This window comes from Camponotus vicinus, unplaced genomic scaffold (genome assembly GCF_025532165.1).
Source record: "Camponotus vicinus isolate PSW18456_S1 unplaced genomic scaffold, iyCamVici1.0 SCAF_14, whole genome shotgun sequence".
In the NCBI taxonomy this organism is placed as follows: domain Eukaryota; kingdom Metazoa; phylum Arthropoda; class Insecta; order Hymenoptera; family Formicidae; genus Camponotus; species Camponotus vicinus.
Window position 1 is genome coordinate 7283353 of NW_028141950.1, and position 17710 is coordinate 7301062.

General features: G+C 27.0%; 1 protein-coding gene across 1 annotated transcript; it reads left to right on the forward strand.

Moving 5' to 3' along the window:
* Positions 1 to 360: 360 nt before the first annotated feature.
* LOC145965323 (lipase lipl-4-like) lies at positions 361 to 17312 on the forward strand. The gene is made up of 12 exons (XM_083088783.1): positions 361 to 625; positions 1480 to 1660; positions 1881 to 1995; positions 2372 to 2615; positions 3357 to 3509; positions 3659 to 3883; positions 12827 to 13007; positions 13447 to 13561; positions 14301 to 14541; positions 16022 to 16171; positions 16344 to 16571; positions 16747 to 17312. Exons 1-12 carry the CDS (start codon positions 461 to 463, stop codon positions 16972 to 16974), a joined length of 2226 nt encoding a protein of 741 aa, XP_082944909.1. The 5' UTR covers positions 361 to 460; the 3' UTR covers positions 16975 to 17312.
* The last annotated feature ends 398 nt before the right edge of the window (positions 17313 to 17710 follow it).

Genomic DNA, 17710 nt, shown 5'->3' on the forward strand with positions numbered 1-17710 from the left:
AAGATGAGAGGACTTTCGTGCGTTTTTATTGCAATCAGAGATGAGATATCGAGTCTTGTATTCTCAGCAAAATAAACGGCGTTATTGTGCAAATAGTGCAAAATATGTTATTACAAACGGGCAATAATAATTGATAATCATTTTTTCTAATTCCACCATTTACTAATTTTTTCTCAAATCAAGTTAAAGTCAAAGCTATCAATTATATGTTAAAAACAGAGAGTTAAATTTATTAGTGGCTGATAAAATGGCAACAGAAGTATCTATTGAAAATACTTGCGGATATGCATTGACAGATGCCTAAAGTCTAATGTCTAAGTCCATTAAATTAGATAAGAGTGTTATGTAAACAGTTAATATCTTAAAACTGCTGCATCTCGACAAACAGAATTATCTTTCTCCGAAAAACTCCCGAATTATCCGTTTCCTTTCACTGTTTATTGAATCATTTATTAATAAGATGAAATTGATCGGGATTATATATTTGCTGTCGTTCTGTGGTCGTCTTGGTGCGGCCTCAGTGAATGTGACTCCCGAGTTAAGCACGTTCATGAAGAGAATTATACGGAATACTAGCTGGAATCAGTCAAACACCGAATTCAATCCTGATGTCATTCTCGACACGGTAAATGAAAGTTTTTCATTTATAAAAGTTTTTCACTCATAGAAACGAGGGTTAAATGTCTTTAATGTTTCGATTAATTTTTTTCAATGCTATTGAAAATGATAAAAAATTTGATTTGATGCTGTTACTGGTCGTTCTCTTATTCAAAATGAAAATCGCATAATTCCACATAATTATATATAGTTTTCAAAGACATATAGTATTTTTATATATTTTTTTACTTTTTAAGAGTCGATTTAATACTTAAATATTAGTTCTGTTTAATTAACACATTTTCAGTTTCTTTTCTTCTATTTTAAAATATATAATAATTTGTGTGTATGCTTTCGTATATGTGAAATTTAAATATATATATGATACTCTAATACATATATATATGCTACTTTTGTTACACTAATAATATTTACATAATTGCTCGTTTAAAATGATTAAGAATAAATATAATTTATGTATGTTATTATAATCGCTAAAAATAGTTATTAATTTTAAATGCAATAATTTAAGAAATGTACATAAAAAATCTAAATTAAATCCTTTAAAATGTTTTGAAGTAATTTTTATCAAGCTTCATATCTTATCATATACAGAAGCAATTTCTGCAAATTACTCTACAATCACAATTAATTAGAATTAATGTTTATTTGATTTTATTTTAATCTTCATAACTGTTTTTTTTTTACTATTATGATTCTATATAAACTCTTCGTATCTTCTAAATATTAAAATATCATATTTATATCATTTGCATTCGACAATGGCCCTATTTATTTGAAAATAAATATAATATTGCATTTTTTGTTATTCAAATTTATTTCAATCAATTTAGATTAATTTTTTCGCAACTTTTTTTTTAGCCGCAGATGATAAGAAGAGCGGGTTATCCTGTGGAAACTCACGTTATAACGACAGAAGACGGTTATCTCTTGACGTTACATCGTATCCCAGGTGGCAACGATTCTCTACCTGTGCTACTGCAGCACGGTCTTTTAAGCAGCTCTGTTGACTGGATTATTCTTGGCAAAGACAAAGCAATCGGTATGGCCGTTTAATCAATTTTTAAAATCACATGTGTATCGCAAAACTATATCGTTAATTTCGTTTTCATCGTAAAAATGTCACCAAATTTGGAAATGAATGTCATATGTATAATGTGATATTATAAGTATTATATAATATTATATGTATAATATGATATTGTAAATGGGGAAATAATGTGATGAATAGTGTAAGTAATGTCTTCTCTTTTGGATTTTAGCTTATCTATTAGCAGATCAGGGATATGATGTTTGGTTGGGCAATTTTCGTGGCAATACCTATTCGAGGGCGCATATTTCCCTATCTCCGTCAAATTCGACATTTTGGGATTTTAGGTACTGGCATAGGAATAATAGTATTATAAAAATGAGATAATAATAATTGTTATAATATTTGTTTTAATTTGACGTAACACGCAAGGGTTTGTTTTAAATTTATATATATTTACTTATTTTTTCGAAAATGCATCATTAAAGATATCTTACTAATAGAATATCTTACATTTTATTGTGACAATATTTTTTTATTTTTTATTTTTTTTTGATCATTGATGTAAATAATTCTTTATGCAAAATTTCAGTTTCTGCTCCTATGGAACACTTTACATATTATATACATATGTATATAATATATTTATTTTCTCTATACATGTATGTGTGATCGTGTACATATTTATATATTTTATGACATATCGAATGAATTTTTCATTAGCTTTCACGAAATGGGCATCTATGATTTACCCGCGATGATTACATTTATCACGAATATGAGATCCCAACCATTGCACACATATATTGGTTATTCTTTGGGCGCAACTAGTTTTTTTATAATGGCATCAGAGCGTCCGAAAATCGCTCAAATGGTGCAAATGATGATCGGTCTCGCGCCAGCAGTTCTTATAAACCACATGAAGAGTCCGATTCAATACTTCTTCGGATTTAGAAGAGGATTAAAGGTAAAGCAATATAATTGTGATACAATGTTAAAAGATATATAATTTATTATCACGTAATAACTGTCTAAAACAATGTGAAAAAATAAAGTACATTTTTATACCTTTTTGTTATAGATAAAGTTTGTAAATGATTATCTAAAAAAGGAAAAATAATATAAACGGCGTTAGAAATAAATGTTATAACATATAAGAAATATGAATAATATGACCTATGAATATTATTAATAATTAAATCGACGTTTCAAATTAATTACTTAAATCTAATAATAGATTCATATGAATACTTGACTTATTGAGATATCCTCATTTAATATTTAAATTTTTTATATGTTATTGATTTAATGTTATTTCTCAATTCATATTCCATCAATAGAATGAAAAAATTTTTGGAAAAATAGACAAAGAGGATTGTCTTACAATGAAATATGAATGAGAAATGCAGCATTATTTTTTACAAAATTTCCGAAGAAATTAATTCTAAATGTCCAAAAACTTACATCTTTTTTCGTTTTTTATGCCGTATATATTCAATTTTCTTTTTCAATTTTAATAAGATCTTTTCGACGAATTAAAATTAAAATTGAAACAACTCTCGAAGCTTTTATAAATTATTTTAATAAATTTAAAACATTAGTTAAAAATTTATTAATTTATTCCCCTAAAATATGGTTAAACCCCGAACACAAGAAAGAATTACAAGTAAATTACGTTATTATTAAGTGACATCATTTTTAATTGCAGATGACGATGCGATTGTTCTTTCACGACGAATTCCTTCAGAATGATCTTGTGAGATTTCTTTTTAAAAATATCTGCGATCAAAACATTACCGGAGAGTTTTGCATCAACGTGTTGTTTATGATCTGTGGCGATGATCCCGAACAATTTAATCCCGTAAATATATAACTTCACGAATATCTTTATCGAAGTACAACTCCATGACGATCAAAGCTTTGATCATCACATTTTGATTCGTTCGATCATGCTTCAAAACTTAACATATATCTTCTTATATATTTTTATTATTTTCCATTTATTGTTAGACCCTGCAACCCGTCATCTTTAGTCATTTGGATAGCACTTCGGCTAAGACAATAATACACTTCGCCCAAGAAGCCGAATTTGGCAAGTTTTGCAAATACGATTACGGTCGCGAGGAAAATCTGTTGATTTATAATTCGGCGGAACCACCAGATTATGATTTATCGAATATCACGATACCAATCGCGTTGTTTTACGCCAATAATGACTGGTTAGTCAACACAAAGGTAAGTAACGGAAAAATAGCTATTTATTTAAATAATGGAAATATATGGTAAAGAATCACTTGACTTGTATATAAATCAAATTTTAAATTATCTAATTGGGAAAGTAATTTAAATGAAATGTACGATATAAGAGAGAAGTGTACGATAATTTACAAAAATATTTCTTCAAGAATGTGGAAAGGTTGTACCATTTACTGCCAAACGTAATAGACATGTACGAAGTACCATGGCCCAAATTTAATCACGCAGACTTTATATGGGCCAAGGATGCGCCAAAACTCGTGTACGATAGGGTTTTCAAAATCATGAGAGGAGAAAGTCCAAATAATGTTACATCAGTGAAATAATATTTTCAATAATCAAAATTAAAGGTAAATATTATAAGTTAAACTCTTTAGTCATAATAAATACAATTGCAGTATGTTAGTTATGTTAATTAAAATAATGAAACGTAAATTTATAATATTTTAGTATTATTTAGTATTAATTATAGTGCATGATATAAATGTATCCGAAAATGTTTATTAAAAAGTTATAAGCGTTTAAAAGATTTGGAAGAAAAATTGTTTTTATAACTTGCAGGTGGAATAATTAATTTTTGGAAACATTTAATTTTTCTCCAATTACTTTTAATGCATCTTGACCTATATATATTGTAGTTTTTAGACCTCATGTTATGATTTTTCTCCGGCGTTCAATATTATATTCAATTATGTTCAACGTTATATTCTGGTGCTCGAGTTATTTGGTTTTATTTTTGCGATTACAATGACACATTGTCTGAGTTATGAGATATGCATAATATGTCAGCGATTTCTTCTTTATATATTTTCCATCCGTTTCTAATAAAAATAATTAGAAAAATATATTTTTCATTTTTTTTTAATTTGCAGCTAAACAATAAAATATTCTACGTGAATTTATATACTATGTATAATTATAATTATAATAATTTATCATATATGAAAACTTTATGTTATTTACGACTATTTTTATTAGCTATAAAGGTAAAGAAACGCTATAATTTCGGCAATTTATCTCTTATATATATTTATCGAAATATTTTATAATTTGATTACTATTTTTTCTTTTACCTTTATAACTAATAAAAAATAATCATAAATAACATAAAAATTTATTCTAATAAGTAACCGCGAGATGAATACGATTGTGCATAATAAGTAGTTATTATGCACAATCGTATTCATCTCGCCTTGGCTTTTATGTTTATTTCTTTTGTTGCATATTTCTTACATTGTTCACTTTTTATTTTGCATTGAATCACTCTATCGATGCTATGAGATCGGGATCGTGTATACGTCATCTTGATTCGACGCTGGAGAATGTTATTTATTACACTCGAGCTAAGCATGAGAGAATAGATATTACTAACTGAATTTGACGCCGAACAACGTTGAAATTCCTTTATAGACAGTAAACATGTATCTTTATAGCTCATTGAAAGAGAATTAAAATTTTTATTTCTATTCTTTAACTTATAACGCTGCTAAAAAATGTTTGAAATCGATCTCATGCCGCGATTGCCGCTTTTTAATTTAAAACTGAAATTTAAGCGAAAAGTTAAATGAATTTTATATAATTCTTAAACCGATTTGTTTTGCGATTTATCACACGTATGCATATTGATCAACCTGTGCATAACGATAACAATAACACGAATCATTCGAATTTGGCCTAATAATAATATAATAACAAAATATAATAATTAAATTAATAAAATAATAAAAAAATAATAAATGTAATTTAATAAATATAAAATATAATATAATAAATAATAAATATAATAATAATATAATATAATAAATATAATAAAGTATAATATAATAAATAATAAATATAATATAACAATAAAATATTATGTTATATTAAATATTATATATTATATTGTATAAAATATTGTATTATATTATATAATAAAATAATATATATATATGTATATTAATATATATAATTTTATAAAGAACATATATCTCCATGTTTTCTCAACATATTTCGCGATTATCTGCGAAAATCTATCTCGACCGTTGTTATTTTTCATTTGCATTTTTAATAAATATTTATGATCGTCTCACATCTTACTAATTATAATAAAAAAAAGAGAATTCCGGTTATTTTCCGCATATACAACGAAGATGAAGAAAATACATGTAGAAAAAGTGAAGTTCATATGAAGAAAAGATCAGATTTTTCGTATATTTCACATGTGTATTATATATATATATAACCTGCACTGTAGCACAGGTATCATGCAACACGATATATCCACTAGATATGAGGATCAGTAAATATAAACGGGCAGGAGAAAGCGGAGATTGCAGCGATATCGAGGGAAATTGGCGAGAAAGTAGACGACTAATTACATGGTGGAATGATATTTAAAGAAAACTTTGAATATTCATTGATAGATGCATCGAGTGCCATCGAATTAGATAGAAATTATATGTAAGATTACTATCGTAGATTCTACATACAGACGATTCTACGTTCGATTCGCACTGTACATTAGAAACCATTTATGCATATCATAGAATTATTATCGTGAGACTAATGAATGCCAATAATGATTGTTGCAAGATGTAAAAAATATTGCCGGAAGGTAATTTACTCTAAAGGAAAAAAAATGCATTGATATACTTGTCTTGTTAGAAGCTACTTGTATTGGATTACAAATAAAAATCCGATAAAAAGTATAAACTATTCATATTTGATTTTTATAATAATACTTTTCAATGAATTAGTTTTATGAATTTTATTTGTCGACTGTAATATTTATAAAAAATTATAAATGCGTCTTATTTCCTTTAATAATAAGGAAACTTTCATATACTGATATAATACATATATACAGGGTGTCCCAGATCACCCGTACACCTCTTTTAAAATGAAAATAAATGGCTTTTATCAAAAATCGCGAACAATTTTTAAGTAAATCGGATACGCTCTATCAAATGGTGATATTTTCAACTTTTGATTCCGACCGGAAATACGCCATCCGGATCGGAAGTTGAATTTTTTTAGGGGAACATGGTACTTTTTATGACAGATTCGAATTGTACGTGAAAAAATAAGTAACTTTTGTATCAAATGTTTTTTCTAAAAGTGCCTCTGTCAATCTTAAAATTGAAGTTCATTATTTCATCACAGTTACTTTCAAGGTCAATTTTAAAATTGACAGAGGCACTTTCAGAAAAAACGTTTGATACAAAAGTTTCTTATTTTTTCACGTACAATTCGAATCTGTTATAAAAAGTACCATGTTCCCCTAAAAGAATTCAACTTCCGATCCGGATGGCGTATTTCCGGTAGGAATCAAAAGTTGAAAATATCACCATTTGATAGAGCGTACCCGATTTACTTAAAAATTATTCGCGATTTTTGATAAAAGTCATTTATTTTCATTTTAAAAAGGGTGTACGTGTGGTCTGGGCACCCTGTATATATACTGAAGATTTTTTTTTACAAAATTTCCTAAATTTTCAAAAAATTGATTCTATAAAGATAGAAATCTTTTATTTATTTTACATATTGTTTGATTCTGCCGTACACGTTCACTTATAGACTTTAATTTTAACAAGAAATTTTACTACGAATTGAAATTAAGTTTGAAGAATCTCTCAAAACTCTTAAAGATTATTTTAATTTAATAAGAAAAAAATGTCTAAAATTTATTTATTTATTTATTTTCATTATTATCGCTAAAACTTAAAGAAAAAAAATTATGAATAAATTATCATTGAGAAATCTTCGATTTCGTAATAATGCAATATTTTTTACGAATTCCTGCTAAACGATTTTGTAATATTTTTTTTTAATACAGCTGACCAGAATCTCGCCAAGAATATCTGTGCGTGATATTTACGATATTTGGTTACAACTGCGAGGAATTAACGTGAACAATAATTTTACGAATGTCACGATCGAATTCCAATTCCGTGACGATAACACTTGGATTATCACGTTTCGATTCGCGTGATCAGAGCTTTGTGTACATATCTTTATTGTTTTCTGTTTATTGTTGAACTCTGTTATCCGTCATGAATTTTTGCAGAGCAGAGGATTTTATGAGATCTCTTGCGAAATACGAATTTATGACTCTCTAAAAGTAAATCAGTGAAAATATCACTAATTTAAACAGTAAAATAAGATTTCACTGAAAATCAGTGAGTATTTTACTGATTTTCAGTGGAAACGCTTATTTTTTTGTTATTTTATCTTATATCTCACTGATTATGGTCAGTTAAAATAAAATTCACTGTAAAACCAGTAAATTTCACTGTAAAACCAGTAATCGCTAGTTCGTTTGTTTACCGCTACGATCGCTATCTCTCTTGTATTTAGTTTTAGTCATAAGAATTATATAAAGTTTGCAAAGAACGACAGATAAAATTAAAAATATTACTTCGATTTAATTTCAGATATTAAATCGATCTTATGAGTCGGACAAATAAATGTCTGGCGACTTAATGAAAATTATTTGTTCGTTATCTATTTAAAATAGCAAGTTCAATATGCATGTAATATTATAAATAAAATAAAATTTTTAATATAATAAATATTTAGTAAATATAAATCAAATTTTTAATTTTATATGAAATAGATAGAGAGATGAATTGTAGTTTAATATTACTGACAATAACGAAAGAAATATTATTACTGATTGAAACAGTCAAAATTATTAACTAATTCTTTCAATAAAATATCACTGATTTACAGTGCTGCACTTATAACTGCTGTAATTAGTGACTATTTACTGTTTTTCAGTGATAATACACTGATTCACTTTTAGAGAGTAGTTACGGCTGCATGCAATTTAGTTACGTAATGAAATTCAGCGAATGTTTCGATCGAAGTGGCTCGAAACAGATGTATCGCGAGATCTTGATCGAAACCTTGATTGTGAAGTTGAAGAATTCGCACGAACAGACTTCAAATCGTTTTTATTCGTTATTAATATATTCTTAATTCTGAAATTTGACATTTTGAATATCATAATCTCGTCAGCATCTTGGCTAAGACGTTGGTGCGCAATATTTAGAAGGTCAAGTTTCGTATATATTAATAATAAATTATAATCAATATAATAATAAATAACAATAAATTACAATAATTAATAATATATTCCAATCACACGAGAAATGTAATAATTTATAATTTGGTGGAGCCATTGGAACCTCAAGGAAGTATTTTTTCAAGAATGCGAAGAAACCCTATATGTGTATTGGACATATACAGGGTGATTCATTTTAATTATAAGTTATATGGTTTTAAAGGAGACATAAGATGGTGTCATTAATTTGACGAGAAGAAAAAGAATATTTTAAGAAAAAATATGTAATTGTTAATTGCAAATTACATATTTTTTTTTTTCGAAACAACTATGTGTTTTCTTTACACCAATTAATTTCTCTCATTATTTTGTACATAAAAGTATTAAGGTAAGATAATCGAAAAATGAATATTTTACAAGATATTTTACGGTTTATGTAAAATTAAAAAACGATTTCAAGCCTCATAACTCGGAAAGTACTTAATGAAAACTAACTTAATTATAGTGTTTTGGAAAGCTCTCGAGATAAGCTACAAGAATATGTAATAAAAAATAGGCAGTTCCATTTAAAGAATTGAGGGTGACCTTCACGTGACTTTCAAGTAATTATTTAAGGTCAAATTAATAACACCATCTTATGTCTCCTTTAAAACCATATAACTTTTGTCTGAAACATTTTTTCGTACCTCGCATATTTTTCAAAATATTTGCCTGTTAAGATTAAAATGAATCACGCTGTATAAAGTGTCTTAATTAAGTGTTAATCACAGGAACTTTTTATCTGTGTCTGAGGTGGAAAGTTCTGGGTCAAAACTTGCAGAGAAGTTAAAGATAATGGGAGGAAAAAATTAAGTTCAAGATGATGGGAGGAAAAAATTAAGTTCAAGATAATGGGAGGAAAAAATTAAACGATACAAAATTCATGTAAATAATAACCTCGGTGTTCGCTTTAGAAAACTGCAATGTAACGATACGAGTGCGAAGCGATCGTTTAAATATTAGATAATAAGTGTGTCGAAGGTGGGGAAAACCTGGCGTGGTGAACCGAAGGGTGTTATGTCGATAGATACGGAATGAAAATTAGTGTGAGAAAATTAGTGTGAGTAAAAGTAAGAGTACGAGTACGATCGAAAGAGAGAGATTCAAGGTTGGCTTCGATGCGAGTACTAGGGTGATAGCCAGTGCGTATTCGCGAGTGTACCGTGTGTCAGTGTGCGACAACATTTCTAGAGAATGTTCATTTACTTTAATTCCACCTTAATTTAATTCGAAATTCAGTTAACATCTTCAAGAGCGCAATCATATGATCCGTTACAATTAATAAGCAAGATAGTGACAATGAGACAAATTCATTTCGTCTGAAAATCTAATAAATAATATTAAATTAGTGAGATATTATTGACAATTGGATTAAAATGAAAGATGAATATTGTGCTAAATTTTTAGAAATGGCTGTGATCGATCGCGTAATCGTCAATTCAATGATAAATTATATTTTAATATTATTTACAGTTAGTATAAAATTTTAATATTATTTATAATTAGTAATTAGCGGAAATTTGAATGGTACATGTTGGATTAAAAAATTGATTAAAATTTGTATACATGTCACTCTCGCACAATATACTTATTTTTTTTATGATACACACATAATATGAAATAATATGTATCTCTATACATTGGGACATTTGCACATCGTTCATTTTTCCTTATTATTTATTCACTCATGGATAGTGTAAAGTTAATCGGGATCGTGTATTTGGCGCTGTTTTGTGGCTATCTTGATTTTACACTGGTAGATGTGAATCAACTCGAGCCAAGTGCATTCATGGAGAAAATATCTTGGATTAATTGGATTTGGCCGAACAATATCAAAGTCAATCGCGATATAGTTTTCGATACGGTAAGTGTGTCTTTATAACTCATTAAAATAAGGATTGAAATTTTTATTATTTTGAATAGCTTTCTTCAACGTTGTCAAAATATGATTGAAAACGATCTTATCGCCGCTCTTTTATTGAAAATTGAAATTTAAATTTCACAAAATATACATCATCGTTAATTAAGCCTATAATAATATTTAAATCTTTTTTTATTTTTGAAGGCTGTTTTAATATTCAATTGTTAGTATCGTTTAATTATTATGAAATTCTTTTGTTTTAAAAGTATGCAGAAATATGTGAAATATTAAATAAATTTGTGAGCATATAAACGTTATGCTTGCCCATACACAGACACACACATACACGCACACAGAAAGAAAAATTGCTAAAATTAATCTGCTTATTTTTAAATGCATATAGAAAACAAAGAAAGTAAAATATCTCCCAATAGAAGACAGTTAGCAGTTTTATTTATATATAAATAATAATAGTCAGTGATATTTCAACATTTAATAAACGTTTATCAATGTCGACAATTTTAATGACATAATATATCATTTTTCGAACTAATTCTCTTTCGAAAACTGTAAATTTTCAAAAATATTTTCAATTTATCTTGTATATCATTAGAATTGAAACAAACATCAAGTCTTATTCGATGATGAATATGTAAATAAGATGTTGCATAAATGCATATAAAAGTACTGTTACGTAAAATGTTTTTGTCCCATACGTTTTTTTTGATCTTTGAGATATTGTTCAAAAGATAAAGAGTTATGTTAATGCGTATGTTAATTGCGAGAATCTTCTGTAAATTCTTCGCTTCTAAATGTTTTGTACACACACATAACATCCTTATATTTACTTATCTTTATTAAAATAATTATAAAATGTATATATTTCCTCCTTGAAATATGTTGGCTCAGTTTTCATTAGTCGGTTACATATGTATTATAGTTTTTATACTCTTAATTTTAATCTCGCTACTTTTTGTCAGTTTTATATCTAATTTTATTTTTTATGCATTTTCTATCTAATTTTATTTTTTACTGCATATATCGACTGAATTATTGTACTGTACTGTCATCTCGATATAAGCTTATTAAAAGCTTGCTAAAATTGCATCGATGTATTATCTCTATTATAAGCACCTCATTCATGTATTTGATCTTGTAGACCTTGACATATTTGTTGCGATGAACTATGACACGAACTATTGGAACGAATGTTCATTGCTTTCTAATTTTTATTTCCGGCTCAAGGTTTATCAACCACGGACATATCCTGTTGATGATAATTATTGATTTGAAATCATGTTTGCTTAATAACATACATGTCTTTTTCACAAGATAGCTCGTTATCGACATATTACGTTTAATTTTTAAAGTCTTTGAATATACAATAATGTTTTAATTGTCTTTCGATTTATGCGTTGATGAGATCTAAAAAAGGAACCAAAATGTTTGTCTTTATTTTAATTATTATTGATATAATAAATCTAAAAAAGGACGTTGCAAAACGTTCGCCTTTTGATTATCATTGATATAATAAATATGTTGCGCTCTATGCTGGCCTTTTAATTGCATTATTTTATCATTAAAATTTTTCATTTTAATTGCAATGGTGCAAAAATGATCTATAAATAACAATATAATCTTTTACAACTTCTTTTCAAAATAATTTTCATTGAGTTTTCTAATTTATCATACAAAAAATCTTCCTATAATTTTCGCAACTTATAACTATACATTTAATTAGATTAATATTTATTTGATTTTGTTCTGTATCTCATGTGTATTTACTTTTGTTATTATGATATATAATTATTCTTTATATTAATTACATAATGATATTTCATATTTATATTATTATTATTTTAAAAATGTCTCTTTTATCATTTCGAGAATAAATATTACACTCACTTTATCGTAAATGTATTGTAACATTAGTTCAACTTCACTATCTCTTTGTTTACTGATTCTATTTTTTCAGTCGGAGATGATAAGGAAAGCGGGTTATCCCGTGGAAACTCATGTTACAACGACCGAGGATGGATATCTCTTAACATTACATCGTATCCCAGGTGGTAATGGCTCTCTACCTGTACTACTGCAACACGGTTTTTTTTGCACATCCGCTGTTTGGGTTATTCTTGGTAAAGGGAAAGGATTAGGTAACGATCTTTTAATCAATCCTTAAGAAATTATATTGTTGACTTTTAACGGAAAACGAAAAGCTAAGAGAAGAGATTTAAGAGAAACTCTCGAATTTAAATGTCGAAAAAAATTTGCTAATACACTCTAATTATAATACTTTTAATGTATCTCATTTTTTGAAAATTTTTTAAATTTATCAGATTTTATACATGTATATTTATTTATTTATTTATTTACATACTTATATTTTATATAATTACATATATTATATATATTTACGATTATTTATTTAACTTATCAGATAATAATTAGTAAATTACACATCAATTCGACCCTAATCTATTATTGAAAAAATATTAACACATAAAGATATCGTAAAATATACATGAGAATATTATATGAGAAGATAGAAATGTTAACAAATGTTACAAGATATTGTTTTTTTTTGCATTCTAGCTTACGTATTAGCAGATCACGGATATGATGTTTGGTTGGGTAATTTTCGTGGTAATACTTACTCCAGGGCGCATATTTCTCTGTCTCCGTCGAACTCGACATTTTGGGATTTCAGGTATTCGCATAAAATAAAAATAATGATACTTGGAAAATAATATATTGATAATTGTTTAATTTAGCGTCAAACACAAAGATCTGATGAATTTATATATATTCTATTACATATTTTATTTACTTGTATATCTGTGTGCAGTTATTTTAGATTGCATTAATCTAGAAATAGTCTCTACATAGTACATTATAAACATACAAAGTATAGATAGAGTACAGATATATAAATTATATTTTTTGTTAATAAGATACGCATTTCTTTCAAAGGAAAATAAATGAAAATTGATCATTTTCTTGATGCCTTATTTTTTAATATATCAATATTATAAGTTTTTAATAGATTAATGTATTAATTTTGCATTTTCTTGGATTTTTATGTTCAAAAAGTTTCAATAATTTTCTTATAATTAATTTTAATATTTATTTAATTATTAGAATTTTGTATATCACGTTCAAATAAAAAATCAGAAAACGCACCATATATTGGCATATAAAAAATAATTATCTCGAAAACGTTGCACTTTTTGGAAATTATGCTAAAGAAAAAAGATGTTTACTTTTAAATGAAAAATTTAAAAATATCAGAGCCTGTAGTTTGTTTGTGACGCGTGTCATATTATATAAATATATACATTATATTATACATATATGTGAACATATATTTTTATTACATACTGTGCTATGCTATATATTATGGGGATTTACATATTTTATGACTGTATATCGGTTGAATTTTTGATTAGCCTTAACGAATTGGGCATCTACGATTTACCCGCGATGATTACATATATTACAAATATGAGATCGCAGCCATTGCATACCTTTATTGGTCATTCGATGGGCGCAACTTGTTCTTACATAATGGCAACGGAGCGTCCGGAAATTGCTCGAATGGTAAAAGCGATGATCAGCCTCGCACCAACAGTATTTGTAAACTATATAACAAGTCCGATACAATATTTGGTTTTCTTGAAAGATTACAAGGTAAAGTAAGACACTATTAATTAATTAAAATAATTTATTATCACGCAATAACTATATAAAATAATATATTTTTGGCAAAACAAAGAAAAACAATTATTTTACAATTATATACATCTCGTTTTTACACACTATGCGATACACACTATAAACGATATACTTTAAAGTGAAAAAATAGCGGGACATAATTAATTCTTTAATCAGATGCAAAAGTAGTCAAATAATACAAATTACATTTTTAAATAATATTATAATCTGAATGGAATTTATTTTAATATAAATTTAATTCGTGATTAATTAAAATTATATGTTGAAAACTGTAACAGGCAACTTTCTCTGTCATTAAAAATAATACGCGAACTATATTACATTCTATGTATATTTTAATAAGATTTGAGAAAGTTACCCACACAGCACATTATACTAAAAGATAACGAAAAGATGTCTTTTTTAAGTTATATTTTCGACAAAACGAAAAGATGTCTATAAAGATATCTTTTCGCTTTGTCGAAAAAGATGACGTAAAAAAGACATAATGTGGCACGTGTTTCTTCGCTTGCCGCTACGCGGCGAGCCATTCTTAACTTATCTCGTATTTAATATTTATCACGAAATGTATATAAAGAATTAGTAATTAATATAAGATCTGAAGCATATTTTTGCCTTTTACGAGCAATAATGCCAGAAAGAGAATACTGCTCGCACGCATCAATCAGAGAGAGTCACATACATGTGCTACGCAGAATGATTGTATGCGTGTAAGCCGCATCCTTTTCCTGACATTACTGTTTATCAGTTTAATTTCTGACAAATTGAATTTAAAATAATTAATTTAATAATCTGGATTCCTTGTTGAGATTTAGAATATTAAACAGATTATTAGAAATTAGGCGGATAAATGGGAGAAATAGCCCATTTATTGCGTGTATTGAAGTATTCCTACTACCGAGTGTCGATAATCTATATAGAATGAATCAAGTCATCTTTAGTCATTATATGAACAAGACTAAAAAGTCACTGAATTCGAGTCATGAGACGACTTTTCGCTATCTTTCCGTCGACTTAACGGTGTCAGTAAAAGATGTCTGTGACAAAAAAAAATGTCCAGTTTTAGTAGTACTTTTAAACGACTTGATGCTGTGTGGGTATTTTATAAAATGTGCATTTGATTATTTCAATAAAATTTAGAAGATATTTTATGTTTGATCTTTTCGAAAAAATGTTCCGAAAAGATGAAACATAAATATCTTCTTACCATTTTACATCTTGTTTTTGATTGCCTCGTATACAATTGTAGTTTTTAATTTTAACGAGAAATTTTTCGATGAATTAAAATTAAAATTAAAGAAACTTTTATGAATTATTTCAATTTTATAAAAGAAAATGCTTAAAAATTTAATCATTTATTTTTCATTATTACCGTCAAAATATAAAGAAAAACAAAATTACAAGTAAATTATCATTAAGAAATCTTCTATTTTAGATGATAATGCGATTTTTTTTTCACGAATTTCTGCTAAGCAATTTTATGAGATTTTTTTTAACATTTGGCTGCGACCAGAAAATCATCAAAGATATCTGCTCCAACGTGATGTTTATAATGTGGGGCTACGATCGCGAGCAGTTTGATTACGTGAGTAATAATTTCGCGAATGTATATATATCGCAATCAAAGTACAACTTTATATTATGATCGAAGCTTCGCTTATCATGTTTGATTAGCGCGATCACACTTTAGATTAAACTTTGTATATATGTTTTTTTATATTAGTTTTTATTTCTTAGCTTTCGTCTGCTTTTTATAGCTTCTGTTACCCCTCATCGTGGGTCATTTCCCGGCCGGCAATTCGTTTAATACGCTGGTGCATTATGCCCAGATATTCCAATCGGGCAAGTTTCGACACTACGATTATGGTCGCGCGAAAAACATATTGATCTATAATTCGATGGAACCTCCGGAATATAATCTAGCGAATATAACGATCCCGACCGCGTTATTTTATGGCCCTGGCGACTTGCTGGATAACATCATGGTAAATAACGAAAAAATAGATAATAAAAATATAGATATAATAAACATAAAAAAATACGTAGTGATTATTTTACGTTAATTGTGTACAAGTCATACATAGAAGAAATTTGTACATAATATCGAGAGAATAATTTTAAAAAATCGCATGTTATAATTCACAAAAATATTTTTTCAAGGATGTGGAGAGGCTCTACCGCGAATTGCCCAACGTAGTGGACATTTACGAAGTACCGTGGCGCAAGTTCAATCACGCAGACTTTTTATGGGCTAAGGATGCGCCAAAACTCGTATACGAAAGAGTTCTCAAGATCATGAGGAGAGAAAATTCAAATAACGTTACATCAATAATCAAAATAAAAGATAAATGTTACATGTTAAATATTTTTAATAATGGATACGATTGATGACTGTATTCGCTAGTCTAGTAAAATTTATTTTAAAAAATGTATCTATAAAATATTAGCAAGAAAATTAGCAGAAAATTAGACTTATATATATATATATATGTATATATATATAAATGATTAGTAGTATTATTGGAGAGAAGTATTTTATTATATCTTATTTCTTATATTTTAATAAAAAATAGAGATAAATTAAAATTTTTAATAAGTTTTATTGTTTTAGCTTATATTATATTGGTAAAACAACTATATATATAATTATATATAACTATATATATGTATATTATTATGGTAATTAAAGTAAACATATAAATTAAACATAAATTATACATTTTGTATATTTGTTTTTATTTTTGTCTAAAAATTTAAGTAAGAAACAATTACAATCTTTTATTAAAACAATTACAAATAATCTTAGACAATAGCATATAGTATTAAGTAAGAAACAATTACAATCTTTTATTAAGACAATTACAAATAATCTTAGACAATATCAATGAGCAGATTAAAAGAGCAAACTATTAGATATAACTATTTTGTCAAAACTATTAGACAATAATTATTTTATCATATAAGAGAAAATATTTTATTATTATTTTAACACATAATATAAATCATATTCAAAATATTATAGTTCCAACATAAAACTAATAACAGAAGTCGATTTTTTGTTGTAAAAAATAACATTTAGGCTAAAACAGTATTTTGCATATGATTTATATTATATGTTAAAATA

What these genes read in the sequence shown, in the direction of transcription:
- LOC145965323 (XM_083088783.1), top strand. Translation starts at nt 461, where the DNA reads ATGAAATTGATCGGGATTATATATTTGCTGTCGTTCTGTGGTCGTCTT. An exon ending in ATCCCGAACAATTTAATCCC is followed by an intron (nt 3,510 to 3,658) that starts GTAAATATATAA and finishes ATTTATTGTTAG; the next exon opens with ACCCTGCAACCCGTCATCTT. An exon ending in TTTTCTTGAAAGATTACAAG is followed by an intron (nt 14,542 to 16,021) that starts GTAAAGTAAGAC and finishes CTTCTATTTTAG; the next exon opens with ATGATAATGCGATTTTTTTT.